General features: G+C 44.0%; 8 protein-coding genes across 8 annotated transcripts; 4 read left to right on the forward strand and 4 right to left on the reverse strand.

The window, feature by feature from the left end:
* Nucleotides 1-69: 69 nt before the first annotated feature.
* Nucleotides 70-2,031, reverse strand: CANTADRAFT_19183 (anaphase promoting complex subunit 4; the record flags this gene model as incomplete). Its single annotated transcript, XM_020206421.1, has 1 exon — nucleotides 70-2,031. One exon carries the CDS (start codon nucleotides 2,029-2,031, stop codon nucleotides 70-72), a length of 1,962 nt encoding a protein of 653 aa, XP_020066675.1.
* A 451-nt stretch (nucleotides 2,032-2,482) lies between these two features.
* On the reverse strand, nucleotides 2,483-3,832 carry CANTADRAFT_24457 (mitochondrial 54S ribosomal protein uL1m). The gene has a single exon (XM_020207122.1). It carries the CDS (start codon nucleotides 3,682-3,684, stop codon nucleotides 2,824-2,826), a length of 861 nt encoding a protein of 286 aa, XP_020066676.1. The 5' UTR covers nucleotides 3,685-3,832; the 3' UTR covers nucleotides 2,483-2,823.
* A 1,311-nt stretch (nucleotides 3,833-5,143) lies between these two features.
* Nucleotides 5,144-8,014, forward strand: CANTADRAFT_32114 (uncharacterized protein; the record flags this gene model as incomplete). The annotated part of the gene is made up of 3 exons (XM_020208437.2): nucleotides 5,144-5,646; nucleotides 5,788-6,426; nucleotides 6,601-8,014. Coding segments are annotated over 3 exons (2,556 nt in total), but the record flags the coding sequence as incomplete, so codon positions are not given.
* Nucleotides 8,015-8,229: 215 nt separating this feature from the next.
* On the reverse strand, nucleotides 8,230-10,192 carry CANTADRAFT_24458 (uncharacterized protein). Its single transcript, XM_020207123.1, has one exon. The coding sequence runs from the start codon at nucleotides 10,006-10,008 to the stop codon at nucleotides 8,311-8,313; it is 1,698 nt and encodes a 565-aa protein (XP_020066678.1). The 5' UTR covers nucleotides 10,009-10,192; the 3' UTR covers nucleotides 8,230-8,310.
* A 63-nt stretch (nucleotides 10,193-10,255) lies between these two features.
* On the forward strand, nucleotides 10,256-12,071 carry CANTADRAFT_24459 (uncharacterized protein). Its single transcript, XM_020207124.1, has one exon. The coding sequence runs from the start codon at nucleotides 10,320-10,322 to the stop codon at nucleotides 11,874-11,876; it is 1,557 nt and encodes a 518-aa protein (XP_020066679.1). The 5' UTR covers nucleotides 10,256-10,319; the 3' UTR covers nucleotides 11,877-12,071.
* Nucleotides 12,072-12,374: 303 nt separating this feature from the next.
* On the forward strand, nucleotides 12,375-13,718 carry CANTADRAFT_24460 (ribonuclease). The gene has a single exon (XM_020207125.1). It carries the CDS (start codon nucleotides 12,710-12,712, stop codon nucleotides 13,670-13,672), a length of 963 nt encoding a protein of 320 aa, XP_020066680.1. The 5' UTR covers nucleotides 12,375-12,709; the 3' UTR covers nucleotides 13,673-13,718.
* A 2,364-nt stretch (nucleotides 13,719-16,082) lies between these two features.
* On the forward strand, nucleotides 16,083-22,316 carry FAS1 (tetrafunctional fatty acid synthase subunit; the record flags this gene model as incomplete). The annotated part of the gene is made up of 1 exon (XM_020208685.1): nucleotides 16,083-22,316. The coding sequence occupies one exon, from the start codon at nucleotides 16,083-16,085 to the stop codon at nucleotides 22,314-22,316; it is 6,234 nt and encodes a 2,077-aa protein (XP_020066681.1).
* A 384-nt stretch (nucleotides 22,317-22,700) lies between these two features.
* Nucleotides 22,701-26,600, reverse strand: AFL1 (inositol polyphosphate kinase). Its single transcript, XM_020207126.1, has one exon. The coding sequence runs from the start codon at nucleotides 26,292-26,294 to the stop codon at nucleotides 22,782-22,784; it is 3,513 nt and encodes a 1,170-aa protein (XP_020066682.1). The 5' UTR covers nucleotides 26,295-26,600; the 3' UTR covers nucleotides 22,701-22,781.
* Nucleotides 26,601-26,817: the final 217 nt, after the last annotated feature.

A 26,817-nucleotide genomic window follows, 5' to 3' on the forward strand; every position in this document is an offset into this window, starting at 1 on the left:
AAATTTTGATGCTTCAAAATGTTTTGGATTCACTCCTTTGCTGAACTTAAGGAAGCAAGAGGTTGATAGTTATAAGCTGAAGACCACATAGTCTCGTTTATTCACATCTAGGAGGCACCCATAAGATTTGGAATCATTCCTGCTGATAGCTAATGTGTTCGGGTTACTCAATTGAATCTGGTCTTGGGTAAGTTGACCCTTTTTGGGAATGGAATCGCACTCAGTTACATGCTCGTCGGACTCAAAGAGAGCGATAAAATCAAACACAACCACTTGAAAAGCAGAACTGTGTATAAGAACGACTAGTTCCCGATTGTTTTTGAACTCAAAAGATGATATTTTTCCTTCGAAACGAATTTTCTTCGACTGGCAGTCAAAGTTGTTCTGAGACGTATTGAACTTGATCATAGTCATTTCTTCCTTCAGCTTGTTCAAACCGCAAACTACTGCACAACTATCATCAATGTTCTTGAGGGTTAAATCGGTAGACTCTCCAAGTTCAAGTTCATATTGCAAATGTTTAAACAGCAAGCTGCTCTTGATGAGATCTTTGAAGGATTGTATTACAGCTGAGTCCATCTTGGTATTCAATAATTCAAAAGCACGCGACAAGTCGTTTTTACACGCTTCAGGCAGGTTCAAGATATCATTCGAAGCTAGGTCTAGGTGAAAATAATCCAATAATTTACTTTTGAACAACGAATCATTAATGTAGTTGATAATCTCGCCATGGTCAAAGTTGACTTGCTGAGGTTGATTCAAAAATGAAGTCATATCATCTTCCTTTGATATCTTGTCTATTATTTCTCGCTTTATCCAAGTCATAAAGTGATTGAATGCCTTTTGTTCCTCATTAGAATCCCAAATTGCCTTGTAAAATAACTTCAATAAAGACTTCGCTTGACTGATGAGATCATTGATCACATTGATATTCAATCCCGGGCTTAATTCGTTATCAGAATCTTTGAACCACTGCGATAAACCTCGCAATTGATTCATAATGACGAGTAACCTCTCTATGGATGCAATCAATGTTGTGAAAGTGACATTTCTTGTGAGGTCGTACACTGAATTACCTAACTTGTTTAAGCGCTTGAACCCTCTCTCACCAAATTGGTTGAGCCAAAAATCCTTTAGATTCTCAGGTATGAGATCAGTCAATAAAATGTCGTAAAGGCACTTAGATATTCTTAATGAAGGCTCGATGTTTTCTGAGGCGCCTAATGACTCAGTCATATTGGACAAGTACCTGTCATAAATTGTGAAAAATGGTTTAATTTCCGTTTGTAGTATTTTCAAGTTTTCGTTGACATAATTCATTATTGCTACCACCTTACAGATTTTAAGAATGACGTCTACCAAATGCTCTTTGTTTGATGGAACCTTGAGGTTGTCAGTCAACTGCACTAGTTTCAAGCCGGTGGATTCTCTGATGAGGTAAAACTGGCTGAACATATCACAGTTATCCAAGTAACATATGACCTCAGAGTTTGCTTCAGGAAATTCGATATTGCTGATGGTGAGGAGATTGTTGACGTTCATTGAGAGGGAATTGGCGTCTACTATCACCAAGTAATTCAAGGTGCTCTCGTTGTTCAATTCGTGAATGTCTTGCGAGGAGGAGTCATTGGTCATTTTTGGAAGCCTTCGTAGCACGTCCACTTTGAATAAGTTGCTAAACCGGTTCGCCTGTGTATGGCGTGTATCATGATAGTTCCACAGGATCAAATTCACTTTATCGAATGTCTTTTCGATCACCTTGATCAAATTGCCGTTGTTTGAATCGTAGATTTTAATGAGGCCATCGACACCTGCCAAACAGAAGTACGACCCATCACTTATCGTGCTGATGGCAGTGATGGCTGACTTGTTGTTGACTGAGTAGATCCGTTCTCCATCGAGCCGATACACCCAGAGTGACGTCTTGTTCATGGTGATGGTGAGTAGATTGAGAGTAGGGCACCAATGGAGGATGTTGCCGTCGGAGAGTCCAACGAACTTGTTGGTAGAGATGACCGAGAGGGCACTCATGGAGAGGTGTTGTTAGGACGGTGGTGTGGTGATAATGAGATCGATGCGCGTCTTTATCGTATAATTGAATTTAAAAACTGATGGTGCATAGGTTTATATCTGAAGTTTTGTGAAATTGTTTACAGACCATATTATAATTAGACACACGATATGTAAATGGGCTCTGTTCAATGCAAAAAAAAAATGAAATACCATCCGAACCAAGATATGAATTCATTTTTAGAGTAAATTCCAATTCAATTAATGTCTCTGTGAAAAGGTTCTTTTGACGGGCAATGGATTATAAACTGCCATAACAATCCCAGGAAATATATTGTGTTTTTCATTTACTCTCTGGAGATTGTATCAATTCTAAATGAAAGATAGTTACAGATTGGACGATCCCTATGGAAGCTGAATTTCCTTTTGTTTTGACAAATTCGAAAACAGTTCTCGTTTTCTCAAAGTCCAATATTGTAAAATCATTAGTCTGCTACTTCAAATCAAAACTACGATAATATTCCCTTTCAATTGAAATTGGAAAACACGAAGTCATTTTTACAAAGATGACATAAGAGTAACCGAATCTGTCTTAATTGATAAGTAAACGGCTCCTTTCCACTGGAGGCCCACCACAGAAAGTGCTGTTAAATTAACCATGGCAATAGGCCTGGTATGAAATGCGGCTGGAAGGGATACTTGTCCCCCAAAATTACTTGCAATACACCGTTCCACTTGTTCTACGGCCTGTACTTCGGCTAGCATTGCTAGCTCATTTTTATTTGTTCTATGATGACGTTATCTATGTACAAGTCAAAAGTTTCTGAAATTAATCACGAGGGAAGGACCCATGGTGGAACTCAAACAAGTTTGTCCGATAATGTTGGGCTTTCTGGTGCCTGGTGGCTGTGAATCGTAAATGGCTTTAGATGCTACTCTCAAGTTCTCGATGATTTCCACATCGCTGAAGTCGCATCTTCCTATTGGGATCGATAAGTGCTGATCCTTTTGCTTGAATGGTAACGCACCCACAGACTGCTTCATCAAGGTGGGGATATCCTCCGACACAGTACCCTTCTTGGCACTGGGCATCAAACCCTTGGGACCGATCTGTCTGGCAATCACCTTCAAGTCCTTGACAATATCAGGGGTTGCAAATGCATGAGTAAGGTTGTCCAACTTGGCCTTTCCTTCCTTGATTTCCTCGATTAATTCCAATCCTCCGGCGTAGGTGGCACCGAGGGCCTTGGCCTGCTCGACGACCTCTGGTTGTAAACTGAAAATCATCACGTGGTTATCTTTGATTGGCTTTGGTAAGTATACCGAGCCTTGTAAGGGCTTGGAACCCTTCTCAGGTAACACGGTCATAAGGATGGACACGGTGGTCTTCTTTGCGGGCTGTCCGACTTCAGCAGCCCTCAAGTATCTCATGGCACCTGGGACGTCCATGTAGAGGGGATGCAACTCTGGGGCTTGCTTGTTCTTGGCCTTGATCGCCTGTTGCTTTCTGAGCTTTCTTTTGCTGTCTTTCTGGGTGTCTTTGGTATTTGGTTTGAGAGCAATGTGGGATTGGGAGAAGAGACGGCTGGGCGTGAGGAACGCCTGAGGGGTGGCCGGCCTGACCAACTTGAACATGGGTCTCAACATGCTTGGTGATGGTTTTGGTGTGGCCATGAATTTTTGGAAAGTTTTTCAGTAGGCGCGTGACTCGCGGTCACGCACTTGACACATGACGTTACACGTGCGTTCACGTGTCAGATCGGGTGCGTGCCAGTCATGCCGGCCAAGAACAATTTCCGGGAATGGTCTGATTATCGCAGAAATGGATACGCACAAATTTGCGCTTTTAGTGTCGCACCTGGATCGATTCCTGGATCCCGCCTGCGACAGGCAACCGACAGGAGTCATAGAAAATACGTTCCATGACGCCCCTAGAGAAGGTTGTCGTTTTGCGTCATTCCATCGTGTTTCTGCACCGAACAATCGATGCATGGAGATGCGCCAGCACACCTCGCTATGAGAAGGCAATTTCATTATGGTGGCCACAGTGCCGGAACCGGAGGTAAATCCACCCTATGGGTGGCTTATTGCCAGCAGCCGCTCGGTTCGGAACAGAACCCTGGCATGTACCGAAGGGTTGTGTGCAGAACCGAGTGTCGGGCGGAGGGCATGCGACGGGGAAGAGAACAATACCTAGACGATGAGAGAACAATATTAGCCTCAGGGGCGCAACCAAACGGCGTTGGGGCTGCCGAGCGCCAAAGCATGCGCCCAACATCGGAGTCGGCACGTCGTATTTTCGTGCCCAGCACTTCGGCATGCCCCGATGTCACCAGCATGCCCCGATGTCACCAGCATGTCAGTGACACTATCAGTCCACTGCGCATGGCCCACATGGGGATGACGGCTGCATAGAATGCTTCTCACCCTTCTGGGAGTTCCATGGCACCCTATTCCTTCCCTGCAGCATCCCCAGCTCCGGCACATGCGTCGGCGTGATCTACCACTAAACTAGATTCTCACGTCATCTGCGCCGGGCCTACATTTCCTGTTGCATTGCTAATGTACGCACGCTCGTCTCATCTAGCGCACCGATCGCCGATTTCACTCCCCATATAAGGCATGTCGTTCGCAGTGAGAACAATTCACTCGCTCTTATTAATACTATTATTGTTGAAGCTCCCGCCACAAGCTACCCGTCTACCATCCGTACTCCACCCGCCACACCCGGGACATACCTCACACGAGTGCATCTCCTCTCCACGGCCTCTCCCAGGCGCCTGTTCCTCGTAAACACCCGCCACTGCAGTGCCTCCCACCCATCGCCATGAAGGCTAAAAACGGGCCCTGGAACCCCAAGTTCGTGCCTGCGGACCCTTCACCGCTCTCCACCCCCGTGGCTAAGGACAAGGCCTCCCGCCAGGACCCAGCAAGCGCCCCTCCGCGGCCCAACCCTCCTCAGCACCCGCCCAAGCCTAGCGCCAGTGCCAGCAATGCCAACCAGCAAAATAACGACCTTTCTAATGACCCCAGCAACGACAACGACAACGACACCTACGACTACGACCACGACCACCACGATGCCCACGACGACCCCGACGACCCTGACGACCCCACCAGCCACACATACAAGAACGTGCCGCCCCAGTTCCTCAACCGCTTGGCCACCTTCCCGTTATTCAACAAGGCGCCCAAGTCGTTCCACTCGCGGGTGGCGTCCAAGTTGACGCTCGTGCAGTTCCATCCCCAGGAGTTCATCATCAAGCGGGGCGACCCCTCCAAGTCCATGTACTGGATTCTCAAGGGCACCGTCAGTGTAGCCTCCACCGACGGAGAGTCGGTGTACGCCGAGTTGGCTGCAGGAAGCTTCTTTGGCGAGATCGGCATTTTGTTCAACCGGCCCAGAACCGCCACCGTGGTGGCCAGAACAAAGGTGTTGGTCGGGGTGTTGACCAGCGAGGCCTTGAACACAGTGTTGAAACATTATCCTTCCATCGAGAGACGGATCAGAGATGAGGCCCAGGAACGCTTGGCTATGCAAGACAAGAAAAAGAAGTACGACTTGCCCAACCTCATAGCCAAGACCAACAACAACAACAACCAGCATCTCATCGATCTTCCTTCCCCCCAGGAATCGTTCACAGGCTTTTCTCCCACTGCCCACAACGCCATCAACGCCAGTGTGCTAGCTAACCAAGCATCTCGTTTGCCTGGCCCCTCACTACCTCCAATCACGCATGTTCCGTCCCCCTTGTCTTCATCGGCCACCACCACGAGCTTGTCTACCGCAGACAACGTCGATGCATCTGTATCCATCCAGGACTTCATCAAGAGCTTGCCCGTTTTCCAGAAGATGCCTGCAAGCATTATCCATCAGGTGGCATTAGATGTTGAACCGTTCAATGTTAAGCCTTTTGAATATATATTCCACAAAGGTGATACCGATTCGGATATCTATTTCATCATTAACGGGGAAGTGGAGGTCATCGACCATATCACAGACTCCAAGTCCGGAAAACTATCAGAAATAGTCCTCGCTAGATTACAAGCCGGCTCATACTTCGGAGAAATGTCGTTCTTATCCTTCTTGGATGAAAGTCAGACCGTCACTAGAAGCAAAAGCATCAGATCAGTTTCTTCAGTTGAGTTAATGGTCGTCAGGACTGACAATCTCAAAAGAATATGCAGCAAATACCCCTACTTTGTCGAGGAAATGAAAGAAACTGCTAGAGAGAGAAATCGACTGAACCACCAAAAGGAAGCCAAGGAAATGGAAGACTCCAGATTGTCTATTAACTATTTGATAAACACCGATAGAAGGACAGATTCCAACATCAAGCAACCACAACCAAAGTCGAGGTTATCTCCTTTGATTCTTGATACCGTTGTGCCACACCCAGCATCACTGCCTTCATTGTTTTCCCCAAATTGGGAGTTCAAAATGAGTGGTGAAGTTCCAGGAAGATTATCCAGATCAATCTCTCCTATAAGCAACATTGACCCCCCAGCATCATCTATTTCGTCGGCTGAGTCGCGGATGGACATGCATAAGACAAGGAACAATTCCAGCGAGTATCTGCTGAATCGAAGATCAAGTATTGACAGCAGCATCCAAAAGAAGAGAAAAGCATCCATTGTATCATCTAAGGGTCAAATTGATGAACACCTTCCCCAGCTTACCATTCCTTCTTTAAACCCAGTTGTGCCATCACTCAATAACTTTCAAAACTTTCAATTCAATTACAATCCATCGGCTTCCTCTAATAGAAGCATGTTCCAATACTTGCCCCACAACAAGAGAATGAGATTAGCTAGTGTTTCTAATGGGAGAAGACGGTCATCAATCTTGAGCCACAATGGACGTCTTCCAGATAGAATCTTGCTCAAAATTTTTGAGTTTTTGCCGTTGCCAACCTTGATGAAACTACGCATTTTAAACAAGAGATGGAGACAATTGCTATATGCTGCACCCAACATTTTTCAGACTTTAGACTTGACACCTTGGAATACTTCAATTGATGACGAGGCATTGATCCGTATCTGCGATTTTGTTGGATCGAGACCTCAAGTGGTTGACATTTCCAACTGTTTCCATATCACCGATGAAGGTTTCAGTTACATGGTGAATGAAATAGGAATTGCTGGAAAAATCAAAGTATTACGCATGAAGAGTAACTGGGAGGTCAGTGCCATGTCCATAATGGATTTGACAGTGCCCAGTGTTGGTCAACATTTGGAAGAGATCGACTTGTCTAACTGTCGTAAAGTGAGGGACAATGTATTGGAAAGATTGATAGGATGGGATTCTGAGAATAACCTCGAAGAGGTTGTGCAAAACCACCCTGGAGATTTTGATACTGATCAGATAGGCTGCAAGAATTTGAAGATTTTGAATGTTGGCTATTGCAAACATCTCACTGATAATTTCATGTACCATATTGCAAATCATGCTAATCGGAGATTAGAGAGCTTGGACCTTACCAGATGCACTACTATTACTGATACAGGATTTCAATACTGGACCTACAGATCATTCCCTACTTTAAAGAAACTTTCATTAAAGGATTGTACCTTCTTAACCGATAAGGCAATCATCTCCATTGCCAATGCAGCAACTAACTTGGAAATTTTAGACTTGAATTTCTGTTGTGCATTGTCAAATATTGCTATTGAAGTCTTATGTTTGGGATGTCCGAATATTCGTGAGCTCGATTTGTCATTCTGTGGTTCGGCTGTCAGTGATTCGTCGTTGGTGGCCATTTCCTTAAACTTGAGAAAACTCGAAAAATTGATTTTGACAGGATGTATCAGAGTTACTCGTGCCGGTGTTGATGCATTATTAAGTGGATGTTCCTCACTTAATTATTTGAACATCAGCCAATGCAAGAATGCACACATATACCCAGGTCGTATTCCAGCCCAAAAATTAAATGTCAACCATCAAACAAAGTCTGCATTTGTTACCGCAGGGCCATTTCAGAATGTCATTGAGATTGTTATCTAAGAGATAAAGATCCCATTCTCATTCATTATTTATTGCATAGACTTTAAAGTCTGTTTCAACTATGTATTATTAATATCATTTTAAAACAATCATTATTTCATTGAGCTTCTTCGTTTCATTATGTAGGATCTACACTTATTACGAATGTGAACCTCAAATCTCTATGTAGCTCACTCACTATTACATCAATTCAGGAGTTACGAGGGGAAGTTAAAAGACCATGAGTTGTTGTTCACTATGTACTGCTTCTATGTAACTCTTCAACAAATCAGTCTATTGACTAAATATTAAGTACCTCAGGCCCTCTTCTTCTTGGACTTCGCCTTATTTTCGAATTCAATGAACGTAGTCGGAACACCTTTTTCCTTCAACAAGTCCATTATTAACTTGCCATGGGGACCCTGGACAGTGACTTCGGTTATCTTGGGATTTTGGACCATTTGTCCAATCGTTGACGAGCCTGAACACTTGATTCTCAATTCTTCAGCTAAAACATGTGGCTTGATATGATAGTTTTCGAAATTAGAAACCCGGGTAATAACCTTTCTACCAATCTTAGTTTCTGTTATAATAGATATTTTCGGAGGCTCTCCCTTGTATACCTCTCCTTTGGTCTCTCCTGGTTTAACAACCAGGAAATGTGGGGAGCAATTGGTCAAAAATGCTTTGAAAACTTTATCCCGAGGAGTTGCCTGAGGTCCGAGATTGGTACATGACTTCAAATCATCATCAATACGAATTGTCTTCTTATCGTTGGGGTTGACCAAGTCTTTCAATTTAACGTATTTCTCAAATAAAGATCTCAATTCGACTGTGGTGTACAAGTCTGAAAAGGGAGCATCCACCTTATTGAAGAACATTCTTGATTTATTACCAGGTTTGTACAATTGCACAATGGATAACTCATTTGCCTTCTTGGATGGCGTTGGATCTTTGTTTCCCTTGGAGGTTTTTGATCCCATTGTTCTATGGGTCACGAAATTTTCGAGTATGGGCAACTTGTTGTCCATCAATTTGATAATACTCAAATCTTCATCCTTCCCTTTTACTTGTATGTACTTCTGCTTGTCCATTGCTTTCAAGAATTTGGCAGTTTTCTTCCAGGAGGTCTTCTTGATGTTACAATAGCTTGGGTCAAGAACTGGCAAGTTCTTGTAGATGTAAGAGGCCATGAAGTTGGATGCAGTTATTGGTAATTCTATGGTTTCGGTTTTGATAGTTTGAAGGAGGGAACGCGTGAAGAAGTTGTCAATTTCCTCGACAGTGAGTTCGGCAATTTCGGAGGCGAGCGAGTCCACATCATCCTCTCCTTCTTCCTTGTCTATCGATTGAGCATCGGTCTGCTCTTGTGTATCAGCACCATCCTCATCGTCTTGTGGCTCTTCTGGAATGATTGGCGTGGCTAAGTCGACCTCTTCAGGAATATCAATGTCAACGAGCTTGTTGAGCTTGTACAATTGGTCGTTAATGGTATGCAAGAGTTCAACTGCCACACCGGTGGTGCCTATGACTCGGTCGAAAGAGCTGATGTCCATTTTGCAGATACCTACACCCTTGATGACAGTTGGATGAGCAGTGTCAACCACACCTACGATGGCGCCCTTGACCAACCTGGGGTTGAAAGGGGGAATTGTGCCAGGCAACATCAAGTCGGCACCTCCCTCGAGAATTTCAATCACATGGGGATGGGTCTTGATCAATGGCAACACATAGGGGTTTCTCCATACCGTGAACAACGAGGGATATACCTGGGAGTCCCTAGTCTTGAACCAGATGGGAGTTTCGTTTTCGTCGTAGTAGATGCTGCCGCTGAATCCCTGGATGCTCTTAAAGCTCGCCAATTTTGTTTCTGAAGGCACGAGCTTGTTGATGGCCTCTTTGTCGAGCTTGTCCTGAGGGATGCCATATAATTTGCACACGTTCTCCACGAGCTTTCTGCGCTCGGAGTTCTTGATGTTGGCCGAGGCCTTGGGTTGGGGGTCCTTTTTGAACATGGGGTATGACAGTTATGGCGTGTGACAGTTCTTGTGCTTGGTACTTATCAACCGGGAATTTCTGTAGAGTCTAACTTGCGAAGTCAGGTGTGTGATTTTCAGCGGGTGTTCTATTCTATGCGATGAGCAGCCACGTCACAGAGCACTATCTTCAACTAGATCAACTGTCCAGTCGCCTTCAGACCAGTTCTGGTTGCGAGAGTTGCGATGTCTGGGACCGCGCGACATTTCGGGTGTCGCGTCGCCCGCGCCAATGTATACCACTGATTTGTTGTCTACAGGCCAGCTAACATATACAGCGCCGTTTACCAATGACTAGCCCTGCCACCACCACGGATAGCGCCAGGTCCAACGTCACCTTCATCAGAAGGACCATTGTGGCCATCGTGTTCGTGATGTTGGTCTCGCTAGGATATCCTTTGGTGATGTCTACCACTACTGTGTACCGGGCGGAATTACCAACACAAGAAGTCACGACGTTGGCTAACAATTTCAAGCACGAGCTTCACTTTAGGATCCCTGTGTTCCTCGACATACCGAATGGATTGGAGCATTTTATCTCCAGTGCCCAAAGCTCGGTGGACGAGTACTTGTACGCAAAGCATCCAGAGTTGAAGGGTTTCTGGGGGTTGGACCTCCAAAGGCTTCAGGGAGAAAAGAACGAGGAGGAAGACTACATTCTTAGGTTTGATATCATAGACAAAGATGCCAACGAAGACGCCAGCGAGTCGTTTTTCATCTCTCCATTCAGCAGGGCTACCACGTTGGGTTTGACCACCTCCCTCATTAATGCCAACAAGGTTGACGAGTTCTTGCGCATCATTCTCCTCGACGAGATCTTTGGCCAAGAGATCCAACAATTGAGCAACTTGGTGCTCGAAGCGCCCCATCCATCTCTGCAAACAGACGTGGTCATACCCTATTCTCCAAAGTACAACGTTGTTTTTACCCTTTTGACAGAAAACGGCAAAACAATCGAGTGGGATATAGAAAAAGCAATTGACTTGTTCCAACCAGCTTTCCACAAGCTTCAGCATTTCACCAACTTTTCCATCAATACTCAGATCCAATACTACTCAAAACCATCTACTGAGATCGCTTTCAACGAGGAACAAAACTCGTATATTATCACCCCAGAAAGTTTGTCTACATTCATAAATTTTGGAGACTGGAACTTAATCACTCATGACATTTTGCCCACCATCAACTTTTTGGTGTTCTTCCCAGAATCAAATTACGATGGAATCAAGACAATTATCGACAAGTCTTCCACTAACTCATTCTTGGTTCCTCAATGGGGAGGTGTGAAGATTTTGAATAAAGATATGCCCATCTTGAAAGACTCTACCGTTTCCATTCATGAGGACGAGTTATTGCCCATAATGGAAATCTTCACATCTCAGCTCTATCAATTGTTAGGAGCGCCAGAGGCACCCAAATCTCCTAATATCAGAGTTGACATTTTGTCAAGAATTGCATTTGTGAAGAACATTGGCAAATCGTTAGAGACCCTCAAGTCCTTGATCAAATTAACCGAATCGTTGAATGAAATCTCTGTCCCGGAAACAACTAAAAATTATGTCAATTTATCGCTTGATGCAATCAAGAAGTCATTTGCATACTTGAATAATGAGCAAAACTACGGATTAGCAATGTCTTTGTCTGCAGATGCACTTAAGTTCTCAGACAAAGCATTTTTTGAAAAGGAAATGGTGCAACAAGCATATTTCCCTAGTGAGCATAAGTTGGCTGTGTTTTTGCCATTGCTTGGTCCCGTAGGATCAATAGTTTTCTTGGGGTTCTTGAAGGTGCTTCTGGATAGAAGGAAAGAAAAGAGGGACGCGGTTAAGAGAGAGAAAACCGAATGATTGATACATCAATTGTGCGTTTGTGGTTTAATCAGGCCAAACATGCTAGAATCCTGTATTTAAAAGTTACATAGCAATTCCATTTTACAACAATATTCCAGTTCCGTTGCGGATATTCGATTTAATTGCTAAGTCTTTCGTGTCTACTAAACTTGAGACTTTCGGTTGTAGATGTAGTGATTCGGTAATGCGAGGGACAATCTCAGCAAGATGAGTCAAGTACGGCTAATCACTCCAAAAGATGGCAGAATGTAGGAATAGGTCAGAGGTTGTAAATTTGCAATATGTTAACAAGACTTGTGTAACGAATCACAATAATATCTTACTCAAGCAATTGTCTTCACTGCCAAGATGGTAAAATTTCAAGAATTTAGAAATTCTATAAAGTTCACAATATCTGTGGAATTTTTGGACAAAAGTTGAAAAATTGAGTATTTGCACCATTTTTTAAAAAACAAAAGAATCAAAGCGACCCCTCATCACTACTCACCCTCTTCGTGGAAACTAGTGGCATTTATCCAATTCATCAGGGGTGAATTTCGCAATAATGTTTATTTATTATTTATCTGGTACAATACCACTGGGTTGTGCCATACCACTTCACGTACTCCGTAGCCCAAATTCAAGCCTCAAAATACTACCAAAGTGGCACGTAATCTTCTTCTTCGATCACTAAGTCATAACATCATTACTCGTAGTGCCATACCCACCAAGCTGACATTTTGCAACTCAGTCCATTGGCCAGTAATTTCGCAGTAACTCTCGCGATGCCCCAAAACGTGCAACGCTCACTGACATCGTAAACTACCAGAAACACTATTCTAGACATAGCCATGGGCAAATTATTAGTCAACTCGCTAGGTTTAGGTACCGTGGGTATCGCCTCATACTTCTGGGGCCGGTCCTCAGCCCCAGCCACGACTGTCACCGCTGACAAGATGGTTCCTGTGCCAGTAAACGGTGGACCAAATGGCGTGTCATCGTTTGATCCATCGACAATCAGACCACAAGATTTCTTTAAGTACGGGTTCCCAGGCCCTATCCATGACTTGGAAACCCGTCTGGAATTCGTCAGCTGCTACGATCGTTCGACACGTAACCCATACTGGGTTGTGGAACATGTTACTAAAGACTCGATTAAGTCCAACAAGTCTGTGGACAGAAAGAACTCCGTGTTCAAGGAAGATGAGGGAATTCCAGCCAAGTTCAGAAGCAGATTGAGAGACTACTTCCGTAGTGGGTACGACAGGGGCCACAACGCTCCCGCTGCCGATGCCAAGTACACCCAGCAGGCCATGAATGAAACCTTCTACTTGAGCAATATCGCCCCTCAGGTGGGTGACGGGTTCAACAGAGACTACTGGGCCCACTTCGAGGACTTTGCAAGAAGATTGACCCAGAAGTACGACAGTGTGCGTATCATGACTGGTCCATTATACTTACCCAAGAAATGCGCTGACGATAAGTACAGAGTGACCTACGAAGTCATTGGATCACCTCCAAACATCGCTGTTCCTACCCACTTCTTCAAGTTGATTGTGGGAGAGAAGAACGGCCAAGAGGACATCAGTGTGGGTGCCTTCGTGTTACCCAACGACGTGATCGACAATTCGACTCCATTGACCCAGTTCCAAGTTCCTGTGGAGGCCTTGGAAAGATCGAGTGGGTTGGACTTGTTGGCTAAGGTGCCATACTTTAGAAAGAAGGATTTGTGCAGAGAAGTCAAGTGTGACATTATCGTGAGGGAGTTCCCAAAGAACCCACAACCACCAAAGGGCTTACCATCGCCAAAGTGATGGTTTGTAAATAGCATAGATGAAGAAATAGAGCTCATCAATATTCCTCAATGTAGAGAAGATCCAAAGTATTGCATTATTGGTGCGTATAGATGATTTCATTTGCCAGAATGGTAAATACGGGGTATGCATTGCACTCGAAACATTATTGAGATAAATTATTGAGATACACTTGGTGCTTTTAGAGGCCCAAGAGCTGAAGACCCATACATGTGGAAATGGCTACTCTGTATACGGAGAAATCACCAGCTTTTACTGTAATTGAGTGAATGAGAGATGTAAACCCGAAAGCCTTAATTCTGTGTAAACGAACTTTGTACAGATTGTGTATCATAATGTAGAACTACTAGAGGTTTATGCTAAGGCTTGAGAAGAAAGATTACTGTTTCTGAGAGCACTACAAAAGAAGATGAAGAGGAAGAAGAATACAACACGAAAATACCTGAAGATGGAAAGACTATCAAGAAAGCAGCAGAATTAGGAGGTATCAGCAACTTGATGGCCTTCGACGTCTTCAAGGTCTCTGATATTTGTGGTTCTTACATTGCTTTGTGAGTTCCATTCGTATGATCTTTGTTTGGGTATCGGTATTGTACAGCTTACTTAGATGGGGTGCTTTGTTGGTTAGCCGTTGTTGCATTCTTCACATTGATCTACACCATCGGTAAATTTGTCCATGAGAAACAAATAAAAATGTTGGCTGTTACCGATAGATAAATCCCAAAAGCTTAGCGAATTAATCCCTATCACCAGAATTCTTAATTTTAGGGTAGCTTAGAGAATAGCTATGAAGATTTGGTAAATTGCATTTGGAGCACCTTTCTCCTTCTCCTGGTTGTACGGCATTCAAAGGAAGTCGTGTTTCCAGACAGTCTGGGGAAACAAAAAAGAGTTTACGTTGTTCAATACGTGTAGTATCTATCACTGCTATTACGATTATGGAGCTGGTCCGTCTGAAAATGTGCCTCACATTACTAATGTCTACCTGACCACCAGGATGAATCACAGGAAATTGGCTACCTTGAGAGCATTTCTGTCCTTAATTCTGTAGTTTCAACACACAACCATATACAGTAGGAGTATACATGCTGACCAGGTAAAGATGTGTCTAAGTGAGTATTCTTAAGCTAAAATGTTTCACTAAGCTAGTACTGGTTCGGTTTCGGCTCTTTTTCAACAGTCAGAAATCGTTTTTGATCTATTTCACCAGTAATTGGCCTTAGCATAGGAAGATCTATCTGATCCATGCACCAGGGGTGATTCATCTGGCTTATCATGGCTGCAGAACCGTCTCAGCCGCACCACCGGTTGGATGATCTGGCCGTGGTTCGGAGAAGTTTCCGGCTCCGAAGCTCCGACTCAACCGCCCACAATAGGCTACCGCCCACAATAACCGCCCACAATAGGCAGGGTCCAGTGACTGTTCGGGAAGGACCCACACGTGACCTATTGTCGCGTCCGCCAGCGGCCGCCCAGATCAGGCCATCCCAACGAGCCAACGGCCTAATTGGGACACGTGACCTCGCTAAAAAGGGCTGTAGCCAAAGAGGCTGGGCGGGACTCCCACAGCCACGAAACAGCCCACGCCACCCACAAACCCCTACGGCATCCACGGCACCCACAGAAGCCCCACGAACAAGCAACGTTTGGGCCGCCCACATCCTTACCACCACCAGTGTCGCCCTCCTCCCTGTTCTCGTATCCTCCACATTTGCACCCGCAGTAGCCCAAAATCAAGAGGCCAACAAAACGCAGGCGCGGGCTCCGAACCGCGCATATCGACACCGTCGACACCATCTCCAGAATGTTGGGAGTACTGCACCCAGCCGGACCAACACAATAGTGGTCACATGGTCGCCGCCGGCGTCCCGCCTGGACACCCACATCTTGGTGTGGAACCGCCAATGGCACCTCCTGAAAGCACACCTGGGGAGGATGCCTCCTGCACACAGCCATTTTGCAACAATTGACCCGTTGGGTACTCCGGGATCCGCGACCGTTGGGACTGGTCTCGTTGTCTCTGCGCCAACTCCCAGGCCTGGCACCACCAGTAGTACCCCAGCAGCACCACCACGCCCACCTCACCTGGCATCTCTGCCCCTTGCCCTTTCCCCGGACTCCCCAGACCCACCCAACCACGCATTCCCCTTATCCAACAAACTAAGAAAAATTGCACAAAAATTTGTGCGTGTCAACCCATCAATTTTATACATAGAGGATATATAACGGGCGTAGATCGGGGCCTCCACTTCCGTGAAGAGTGTTTTTTTTCATAGCTGTATTCTCGTACCACATTTTGAATACACTTGAACCAGATAGGATTGTCATTTGGCTGTCAATTCCCATACCCACCCGGAAGATAATAGAAAGTCGTCACCCAGCGCACCCCCACACAGCATAATAATAGACCATGTCCAATACCTCGTCCCATCGTCCGTTTTCCCTTAACCACGGCACCATCGAACACACCTTCTTGGTGCCAAACGACTTGTTCTTCAACTACTCCCAGTTGAAGGACCAGTTCATCAGAACCTTGCCTGCCGTCACCGAGGGCTTTGCCGACGATGACGAACCTGCCTCCCCTGCCGAGTTGTTCGGTAAGTTCTTGGGGTTCATCGCCTCGCTTGTCGACCCAAAGAAACCAGGCCAATTTGACCAAATACTCAAATTGTCCTTGCAAGACTTTGACTCCACCTTCTTGACTGGCTCAACCGATATCCACTCCTTTGCAGTTCTGTTGTTATCGGAAGAAAAATCCGCTTACCCAACCACCCCCGCCAAAATCAAAGAAAATGTGGTCAAGCACTACTACACCGCCTTAATCAACTCTAATACCAAAATCGAAAAAATCGAGTCCAACTTGTTGTACCACACCAAGACCGATGCTAAGATGGTGGCTATTTTCGGTGGTCAAGGTAACACCGACGACTATTTCGAGGAATTGAGAGAAACTTACAAGTTATACAGAGGCCTCATCCACGACGACTTAGTTGCTCCAATCGCCAACAGATTGACCCAGTTGATCAAGAAGAACTCTTCGGATCTCGACAAGGTCTACACCCAAGGTTTGGACATCCTTTCTTGGTTGTCCAACCCCGACAAGACCCCAGATCAAGACTACTTGCTCTCTGTTCCAGTCTCTTGTCCTATGATCTGTACCATCCAATTATGTCACTACGCCATCACCTGTAAGGTTTTGGGCTTAACTCCTGGTGAATTCAGAGATTACTTGGCTGGTGGCGGTTCAACCGGTCACTCTCAAGGTCTTGTCACCGCCGTGGCAATCGCTTCATCTGACTCTTGGGAATCTTTCTTGGAAAACGCATTGAAGGCGGTTTCTCTTTTATTCTTCATTGGTGCCAGATGTTTGACCACTTACCCAAGAACCACCTTGCCACCAACTATGTTACAAGACTCTCTTAACAACGGTGAAGGTAGACCTTCCCCAATGTTGTCAGTCAGAGATTTGTCCATTGACCAAGTCAACAACTTCATCGAGCAAACTAACAAGCACTTGCCTCAAGACAAGCATATTGCCATCTCTTTGATTAACGGTGCAAGAAACTTGGTTGTCAGCGGTCCTCCAGAATCTCTCTACGGTTTCAACTTGAACTTGAGAAACAACAAGGCTCCTAATGGTTTGGACCAATCTAGAATTCCTCACTCCCAAAGAAAGTTGAAGTTTTCTAACAGATTCTTGCCAATCTTCGCTCCATTCCACTCTCACCTTTTGAGTGATGCCACTGACTTGATTTTGGAAGATATTGCCAATGAAAACTTGAGCTTCGCTAAGGCTGCAATCAAGATTCCAGTTTTCGACACTTACAACGGTCAAAACTTCCAATCATTTGATGAATCCGAAGAAAAGATCACCGATAGAGTTGTTAAGTGTATCACCCAATTGCCAGTTCACTGGGAAGATGCTACTAACTTTGAATCCACTCATATCTTGGATTTCGGTCCAGGTGGTGTCTCTGGTTTAGGTGTCCTTACTCACAGAAACAAGGAAGGTACTGGTGCCAGAGTTATCATTGCTGGAACTCTTGACTTGGTTGCCATTGATGATGAATATGGATTCAAGCATGAAATCTTCCAAACTACCGCTTCTAAGGCCATCAAGTTTGCTCCAAACTGGTTAAACGAGTTCCAACCAAAGTTGGTCAAGACCAAAGAAGGTAAAACCTACGTTGACACCAAGTTCTCCAAATTATTAGGTAGAGCTCCTCTCATGGTTCCAGGTATGACTCCAACTACTGTCAACCCTGACATTATCATTGCATCTATTAATGCAGGTTACCACATCGAATTAGCTGGTGGTGGTTACTTCAGTGGCCCTGGTTTCGAAGCTGCCATTCAAAAGATTGTTAACAACATCAAGCCAGGTTTCGGTATCAGTGTTAACCTTATTTACGTTAACCCAAGAATGTTACAATGGGCTATTCCATTAATCAAAGATTTGAGAGAAAGAGGATTCCCAATCCAAGCTTTGACCATTGGTGCTGGTGTTCCATCGATTGAAGTTGCTTCTGAATACATTACTGACTTAGGTTTGACCCATTTGGGCTTGAAGCCAGGATCTGTTGAAGCCATCAGTCAATGTATTGCAATTGCCAAAGCTCACCCAACCTTCCCAATTGTTTTGCAATGGACCGGTGGTAGAGGTGGTGGTCACCATTCCTTCGAAGATTTCCACCAACCTATCTTGCAAATGTACTCCAAGATCAGAAGATGTTCTAACATTATCTTGGTTGCTGGTTCTGGTTTCGGTTCTCACGAAGACACTTACCCATACTTGACAGGTTCCTGGTCTAAGAAGTTCAACTACCCACCAATGCCATACGATGGTGTTCTTTTCGGATCTAGAGTTATGACCGCCAAGGAAGCCCACACTTCATTGGACGCTAAGAAGTTGATCGCTCAATGTGCTGGTGTTCCTGATGACAAGTGGGAACAAACCTACAAGAAGCCAACTGGTGGTATTATTACCGTTTTATCTGAAATGGGTGAACCAATCCACAAGATTGCAACCAGAGGTGTTATGTTCTGGAAGGAATTGGACGACACTATTTTCAACTTGCCAAAGAACAAGCGTGTTGAAGCCTTGACCAAGAAGAAGGACTACATCATTGAAAAGTTGAACAAGGACTCCCAAAAGCCATGGTTCGGTAAGAACGCAAGTGGAGTCTGTGACTTACAAGATATGACTTACCAAGAAGTTGCTCTCAGAATGGTCGAATTGTTGTATGTCAAGAAGTCTCAAAGATGGATTGATGTTTCTTTGAGAAACTTTTACGGAGATATCTTGAGAAGAATCGAAGAAAGATTCACTACTGTTGCCGACTCTGTTTCTTTGATCCAAAACTTCTCCCAATTGCAAGAAAACCCAGCTCAATTCACTACTGCCTTCTTCAACAAGTTTGAATTGGCCAAGGAACAATTGATTTCTGAGGAAGATTGTGACTACTTCTTGACTTGTGCTTCCAGACCAACCCAAAAGCCAGTTCCTTTTGTCCCAGTCTTAGATGACAGATTCGAATTCTTCTTCAAGAAAGATTCTTTATGGCAATCTGAAGACTTGGAAACTGTCATTGATGCTGATGTTCAAAGAACCTGTATCTTACACGGTCCAGTTGCTGCTCAATACACCAACAAGGTTGACGAGCCAATTGGTGAAATTTTGGACAACATCCACGAAGGTCACATTGCTGCTTTGATCAAGGATGTCTACAATGGTGACGAATCCAAGGTTCCAGTTGTTGAATACTTTGGTAGCAAAGAGCCAGTCAAGTTTGACTCTGCTATCTCTGGTGTTAAGATCACCGAATCCTCTAAGGACAAGGTTGTTTATGAGATTGGCTCAGTTGTTCCTGACGCCAATGAATGGTTGCAATTCTTGGCTGGTGACAAACTTAACTGGTTACAAGCCTTCATTTCTACTGACAGAGTTGTCCAGGGATCCAAGCACGTTTCCAACCCAGTTCACGATATCTTGAAGCCAGCTGCCAACTCTGTTGTTGAAATTGCCCACCCAGGTGACGAAACTAAGACTGAAGTTACTGTCTTTGAAGGAATCAAGGGTGACTTGAAGCCAGTTGTTGAAATCAAATTAATTAAGCAAAACACCATTCAATGTTCTTTAATCGAACACAGAACTTACGACTCTAAGCCAATCGCTTTACCATTCTTGTTCACCTACAACCCTACCGATGGTTTCGCTCCAATCTTGGAAGTTATGGGTGACAGAAATGATAGAATCAAGGAATTTTACTGGAAATTATGGTATGGTTCTGAAGTTCCATTTGACTTGGACTTTGACGCTCGTGAAACTATCATCGGTGATGAGGTTGCCATTACTGGACAAGACATTTCTGAATTCACTCATGCTATCGGTAACAAGTGTGAAGCCTTTGTTTCTAGACCAGGTAAGCAAAGTTTGGCTCCAATGGATTTCGCGATTGTTGTTGGATGGAAGGCTATCATCAAGGCCATTTTCCCTAAGAGTATCGATGGTGATTTATTGAAGTTGGTTCATTTGTCTAACGGTTACAAGATGGTTCCTGGTGCTTCTCCATTAAAGCAGGGCGAAGTTATTACTTCCAAGGCTGAAATCAAGGCTGTTCTTAACCAAGCTTCTGGTAAGATGGTCGAAGTTGTCGGCACTCTTTACAGAGAAGGTGAGCCAGTAATGGAAGTTACTTCCCAATTCTTGTACCGTGGTGAATACAGTGACTACGAAAACACTTTCCAAAAGGTCGCTGAGACTCCTGCTCAAATCTCTTTGAACTCCTCCAAGGATTTGGCTATCTTGAAGTCCAAGGAATGGTTCCACTTGGAAGAGGATGTTGAATTACTCAATACCGTTTTGACTTTCAGATGTGAATCCACTTACCATTTCCAATCTGCTGAAATTTATTCCTCCATTGAGACTACCGGTCAAGTCTACTTAGAATTGCCAACAAAGGAAGTTATTCAAGTTGGTGTTGTTGAATACGAAGCTGGCAAGTCATATGGTAACCCAGTCACTGACTACTTGACTAGACACGGTAAGACTATTGAAGAAGCTGTCACCTTTGAAAATGCTATTCCAATTTCTTTCGGTGAGGAATTAACTTCTAAGGCCCCAGGTACCAACGAGCCATATGCCAAGGTTTCTGGTGACTACAACCCTATTCACGTTTCCAGAGTGTTTGCTGAATACGCCAAGTTACCAGGTACTATCACACATGGTATGTACTCTTCTGGTTCCATCAGATCTTTAGTTGAAGAATGGGCTGCCAACAACATTGCCTCCAGAGTTAGAGCTTTCAAGTGTGATTTTGTTGGAATGGTTTTGCCTAACGATACCTTGCAAACTACTTTAGAACACGTTGGTATGATCAACGGTCGTAAGATCATCAAGGTTGAAACCAGAAACGTGGAAACTGACGCTCCAGTTTTGGTTGGTGAAGCCGAAATTGATCAACCAATCACTACTTACGTTTTCACTGGTCAAGGTTCCCAGGAACAAGGTATGGGTATGGACTTGTACAAGACTTCTGAAGTTGCTCGTGATGTTTGGGACAGAGCTGATCGCCACTTTGTTGACAACTATGGTTTCTCCATTCTTGACATCGTTCAAAACAATCCAAATGAATTGACCATTCACTTTGGTGGTGCCAAGGGTAGAAAGATCAGAGACAACTACATTGGTATGATGTTCGAAACTATCGGTGATGATGGTGAAGTCAAGTCTGAGAAGATTTTCAAGGAAATTGACCACACCACAACTTCTTTCTCTTTTGTTTCTCCAACTGGTTTATTGTCTGCTACCCAATTCACTCAACCTGCTTTGACCTTGATGGAAAAGGCTGCGTACGAAGACATCAAATCTAAGGGATTGGTCCCATCTGATGTTATGTTCGCTGGTCACTCTTTAGGTGAATATTCTGCTTTGTCCTCCATTGCCAATGTTATGCCTATTGAATCTTTGGTTGACATTGTTTTCTACAGAGGTATGACCATGCAGGTTGCAGTCCCAAGAGATGAGTTAGGAAGATCTAACTATGGTATGGTTGCCGTTAACCCAAGCAGGGTCAACCCAACCTTTAGTGAACCAGCTTTGAAATTTGTTATTGAAGAAATTTCTGGAAAGACTGGTTGGTTATTGGAAATTGTCAACTACAATGTTGAGAACCAACAATATGTCGCTGCCGGTGACTTGAGAGGATTGGACACTTTAACTAATGTCTTGAACGTTATCAAGTTGAACAAGATTGATATTGTCAAGTTGCAAGCTACTTTGTCCTTGGATGAAGTCAGAGGTCACTTGAAGGAAATCATCACCGAAGTGGCTGCCCAATCTGTTGCTAAGCCACAACCAATTGATTTGCAAAGAGGTTTTGCAGTCATCCCATTGAAGGGTATTTCTGTTCCATTCCACTCTTCTTACTTAATGTCTGGTGTCAAGCCTTTCCAAAGATTCTTATGCAAGAAGATTCCACAATCATCCGTTAAGCCAAACGACTTGATTGGTAGATACATTCCAAACTTGACTGCCAAGCCATTCGAAATTACCAAAGAGTACTTCCAAGAAGTTTATGATTTGACTAAGTCCGAAAAGATTTTGTCCATCATTAACAACTGGGAATCTTACGAGTCAGCATAGTTACTTAATTCCGTGGTACGAATTAATCCTTATTGCTTCCTCCTTGTACATATTTTGATTGGACTTATTTTTGTTTTGGTATTTTACAAGCTATGAAATTTGTTAGATTTACTTCGCTTCATTGACCTGGTCAATGTCGCTAATGATTAAGAGGGAATGCGGGTACGTGGTACTACCTTCATTCTCTTCAAATGTTTTCCTTAAAGGATATTTATATAATTAGGATACAATAATAATATTTATAAGTGTGAACTTGAGTAGCTTACATTCGTCTATCATTCGATCTTAACTTGATGCTGGTTTTCTAGGATTCAAAAGTTCCATTAAAGAATTTAAATGTCAACTGGGGAGTGAAACCAATTCCGAATTACTTCGAACCGCTCAGTGAAACCTTATAAAGTATTATTTGGTAACGTGTATTGTTTGATGTAATGACAGAAGGATAAAAATCGACAATCTTGTCGCTTACAAACCTGTTGCTAGAGGACTAGAAATATTCACTGGAGTAAATTTCTTAGGTAAGGATACCCTGGAGAATCTTGACTTTAATCTTTGTGTTACAAGGTCCATGTCCAAGTGCCTTGTTAAACTAATTCTTGGAATACAACCAATGTAATGGTCATCATCCAATTGAACATCTAATGGATCTTGGGTATGACAACCTGGTGATAATGACAATCTAATGGAGTGTTTCTTTCCACTAGGGCTTGTTGGATCACCGGCTTCGTACAATTCAAATACAATTTGGGATAAGTAGTCCAACTCAGGCAAGGCATTCCTAGCGATTTTCATTGGGAACTTAGACCCATAGATCACATTCAACAATGTGTAGATATGCGATTCCTTGGTGAAGTAATTGACCACAGCAGCAGTATCATGTTTCTTCATATCTTGGATATCAGACAAGATCTGCTTTGCTAAGGGCAACGATGTCAATAACCCGATATCCAATTTTTCTTCGTCCTTAATACCATATTCTTGAGGACAGATGAAATCAAACAAAACCTTAGATAATCTGTATAATTCTCTCAATCTAGCAAAAGTAGGGTGATCGAACGGATTCTCGTGCGACTTGGAGTTAGTAGACTTCTTAGAATTGGCATCGTTGTTGTTGGAAGAATCCTTGACTGTTGATGTAGCACCCTTCAAAACCCAACCCAAAGAACCAGCAGATGCTGGAGTGCTTGATGAAGTAATGTTAGCAAGATTACTATGTGAATTGCTCTGTGTTGAGGTTGGACTTGAGTTATTTGTAGGTACATTAATTGGCGCAGAAGCGTTGTCAGGAATCTTAAAGTTGTTCATGGCCAAAATGTTAATTGGATACTCGCTAACCAAACCCGAGGAGTTGATGGTATCGCCACAAGTTTCACCCAAAATCTTCAAGAGTTCTTCATCATTTGGATCGAAAGAAAAAATCTTCTCCAAAAAGTGCCTGTTATGTAAGGCATCATACTTCATGGTGTCATACAATTCTGAAATCTTAGAAGGATGGGTTTTTTCAACACTGAGGAATTCCAGGAACAATTTATCCCATCTTTCCCTGAATAAGAATGGGTCTTCGCCACAACACCAGTTTTGTTGGAATTCTTGGACGTTCTTCTTCTTGAAGTTATATTCCATGATTTGACGATGGAAATTCATCAATTGGCAAACACGCTTGATGACTTCAAAAGGCTGGGGCATTTTGGGAGGCCAAGTGAAGTGCGCAGGGGCTTCGGCACCTTGTCTCAATAAAGGCTTCAACTTCTTTTTCACTTTATCCATCAAGTCCTTGGCAGCATTTGAGTCGTCCAACAAATCTTTTCTGACAATCAAGAAGTCATCAGGCAAACTTTCTTCATCATAACCTAATAAAGCTTGAGTGGAAAGTCTTGCACTAGCAATTACTCTTCTTTCAGATGAAGTGAAGACCTTGACATCCTTCAAAGCATCACGATTAAGCAATTTGATGTATTGTCTCAATTGTTCACCAACATCGGTTGCTTGATGCTTGGCAGAATGAGTAGGTTCTCCACCCCATTTCAAAATCAATTGAACCTTGTCAACAATTTCAGGGTTCTCACTATTAAGGGCTGGCTTTAATTGAATTTTAGTTCCTGGGAAGTTCATCTTCTTTTCCAACGCACCTCTTAATTGTTTCAACTTTTTCAAGTCTTCTAATTTCTTCTCTTCAGCAATTTTGACAGTTTCTAATACAACTTGTAAATCAGCAACAGCTCTAATGATGACCTCCTCTCTATGACCTTTAAGCAATGAAATGAAAAGTGGGGATCTGAATGAGTATTTGAATTTTTGCTTTGGTGTACGATCGGCATGTCTGATAACTGAAACCATTCCTTTGAAAACCCATTTCTGTTCTTTTTCTTCGAATTGACTCTTGTTGAGCAACTTTGACAGGTGAGGAATAGTCGTTTTCAATAAGTCACGGCTCTTCTTCGCTTGAATGAAGAGATCTCTCAATATACTAGCACAAGAATCATAGTATTCATTGTTGTCCTTCACAAACGAGAACCCATTGACATCGATAACATATGATTCGCCATTCACTCTTAACAAATCAAAACCACAGATAGTTTGCTTGAAAATTTCGGAGACGTTTCTGGCCATCGTCTTTTCCTTGTCACTCAATTCCGTGATAAATCTGATTTCCTTACCATGGGTGTTACGTCTGACAATACCGTCAACGACAGGAGACTTACGGGTTTCAGCATGGCAGAACTTGGGCCCCACAGTGTAAGCCTTCACATCTTCAAAATTGTCGGTGTCCATGAACTTTTCATAGATGTAGGAACCTTCAGTTCTTGGAGTACTTAAGTCAGGATCAAACTCAGACGATTTGTTACCTATTTTTCTGAACAATCTTCTACCACCTCCACCGGTTGATTTGGGGTAGTATATATAGACATTGTGATCTTCACCGTCGACTGGCTTCTCAACGTATGGTTTGTGCAAGATCTTGTCACCAACTCTGAGGGTATCTTCGTCAACCATCTCCCAGTCTGGTTCGTCTTGGTCGGTTAAACTGGTCAATTGTTGTTCTGACATACCAGCTGCTCTCAACTTTTCTCTTAATTCATCTTCAATATGGGGACCACCATCTCTGCTGATTTCCAATCTGTCTGGGGTAGGAACGCTAGCGTGGTTCAAGATGTTCAACACCAATCTTCTGTCCCAAAGGGCTTTCTGGAAAACCAAATCGTTGATGATGTAAGGCTTACGGTAGTTGACGTAAGAGATAGCCTTGTCAAGGGGAAACCCAGTGGAAAAGAAACTGACCAAGAAGTCACAGGTGGGCCAGTTTTCAATGGCTTCATCCAAAATGACCTTGTCACCGAAAATGATAGTTTCGAACTCGCCATTTTCGATCAAACGATTAAGGATTCTTCTGCACGGCTTGGACATGACCTTGGCGTCCATGGCACAGACTCCGATCTTGCCGATCTTGGGAAGTCTGGGCCCGTAGGGCTCCTTGATGCCCGACTTTCTGGAGGTGTTGGAGGAGTTGGACACCGTTTTCAGCAATCGGTGGTGCTCGTGGAGGGCGCTACTGGAGGACGACGAGTCAGATCTGGCCTTGGAGTCGTTGAACTCCAAGTTGTCTGCGGTCAACTTGTCGCCACTGTCGGAGGGCAACGACTCGTGCTCCAAAATAGCGAGGTTGACTGGGGAGGCATCGTGGGGATCGAGACCGCCAGAGTCTTCGGCCGAGGTTTTGGGAGCAAAGCTTTCAAGCATGGGAGCAATGGAAGCGATGGCCTTTTCTGTTGCGGGAGACGCCAACGGCTGGTGGATACTCAAAAGAGAAGGCTTTCTCTTGGAAGAGATGTCGGAGTCAGAGTCACCAGGAAATTGGGTGGTGTCGGAAAGCGACAAAGGAGACATTGGCTGGTTGATTTTCTGCTGAAGCTGGTGAGTGAGGTGAGACTTGGAGGCGCCCGGCCCAGACGAGGGGGCGTCGGACTCTCTTTCAGACATGGTGGGTGCAGAAGAAAACGTGTGCTAATAGATGCTGAAATTTGATGTGTGCGGCGGAAAACGTTTTGATAACGCCTGGAGAACAAAAGTGAACAGAAAATTGGAAAATAGAACATATTAAGTTGGGCCAGCTGGATTGGGCTGATATGGAGATGGAGTTTTACTGGTTGCGTTTCGCTGGTAGAGACTCGGGCGAGGACTCTAGTAGAGGCTCTGGTGGAGGCTCTGGTGGAGTGCCGTCCGGGTCCTTTTGGGCTGGAATCGCTATCTATGGGCCATCTGTGGAGTCAGCCTCGCACCAACAAAATGGCCAACAAATGAAGCCATGACTCTGAGTCGAGGAATGTGACTATTGGAGTCACGTAACAGTGGACTCAATGGTGGGTTGGGTTGAGAGACTGGAAGTTATGATTGGTAGACTCAATGGTTTGACTATGAGTACTTAATGGGCGATATCCACAGTTTCAATGCAAAGTCAGTATTGGATTAGGTGAATTGGTAATGCATTGGTAAATTGGCCCCA

This window comes from Suhomyces tanzawaensis (assembly GCF_001661415.1).
Source record: "Suhomyces tanzawaensis NRRL Y-17324 unplaced genomic scaffold CANTAscaffold_1, whole genome shotgun sequence".
In the NCBI taxonomy this organism is placed as follows: Eukaryota; Fungi; Ascomycota; class Pichiomycetes; order Serinales; family Debaryomycetaceae; genus Suhomyces; species Suhomyces tanzawaensis.

Bases quoted from the DNA above. Each gene is read 5' to 3' on its own strand.
- CANTADRAFT_24457 (XM_020207122.1), bottom strand. From the start codon at position 3,684: ATGGCCACACCAAAACCATCACCAAGCATGTTGAGACCCATGTTCAAG.
- CANTADRAFT_24458 (XM_020207123.1), bottom strand. From the start codon at position 10,008: ATGTTCAAAAAGGACCCCCAACCCAAGGCCTCGGCCAACATCAAGAAC.
- CANTADRAFT_24459 (XM_020207124.1), top strand. From the start codon at position 10,320: ATGACTAGCCCTGCCACCACCACGGATAGCGCCAGGTCCAACGTCACC.
- CANTADRAFT_24460 (XM_020207125.1), top strand. From the start codon at position 12,710: ATGGGCAAATTATTAGTCAACTCGCTAGGTTTAGGTACCGTGGGTATC.
- AFL1 (XM_020207126.1), bottom strand. From the start codon at position 26,294: ATGTCTGAAAGAGAGTCCGACGCCCCCTCGTCTGGGCCGGGCGCCTCC.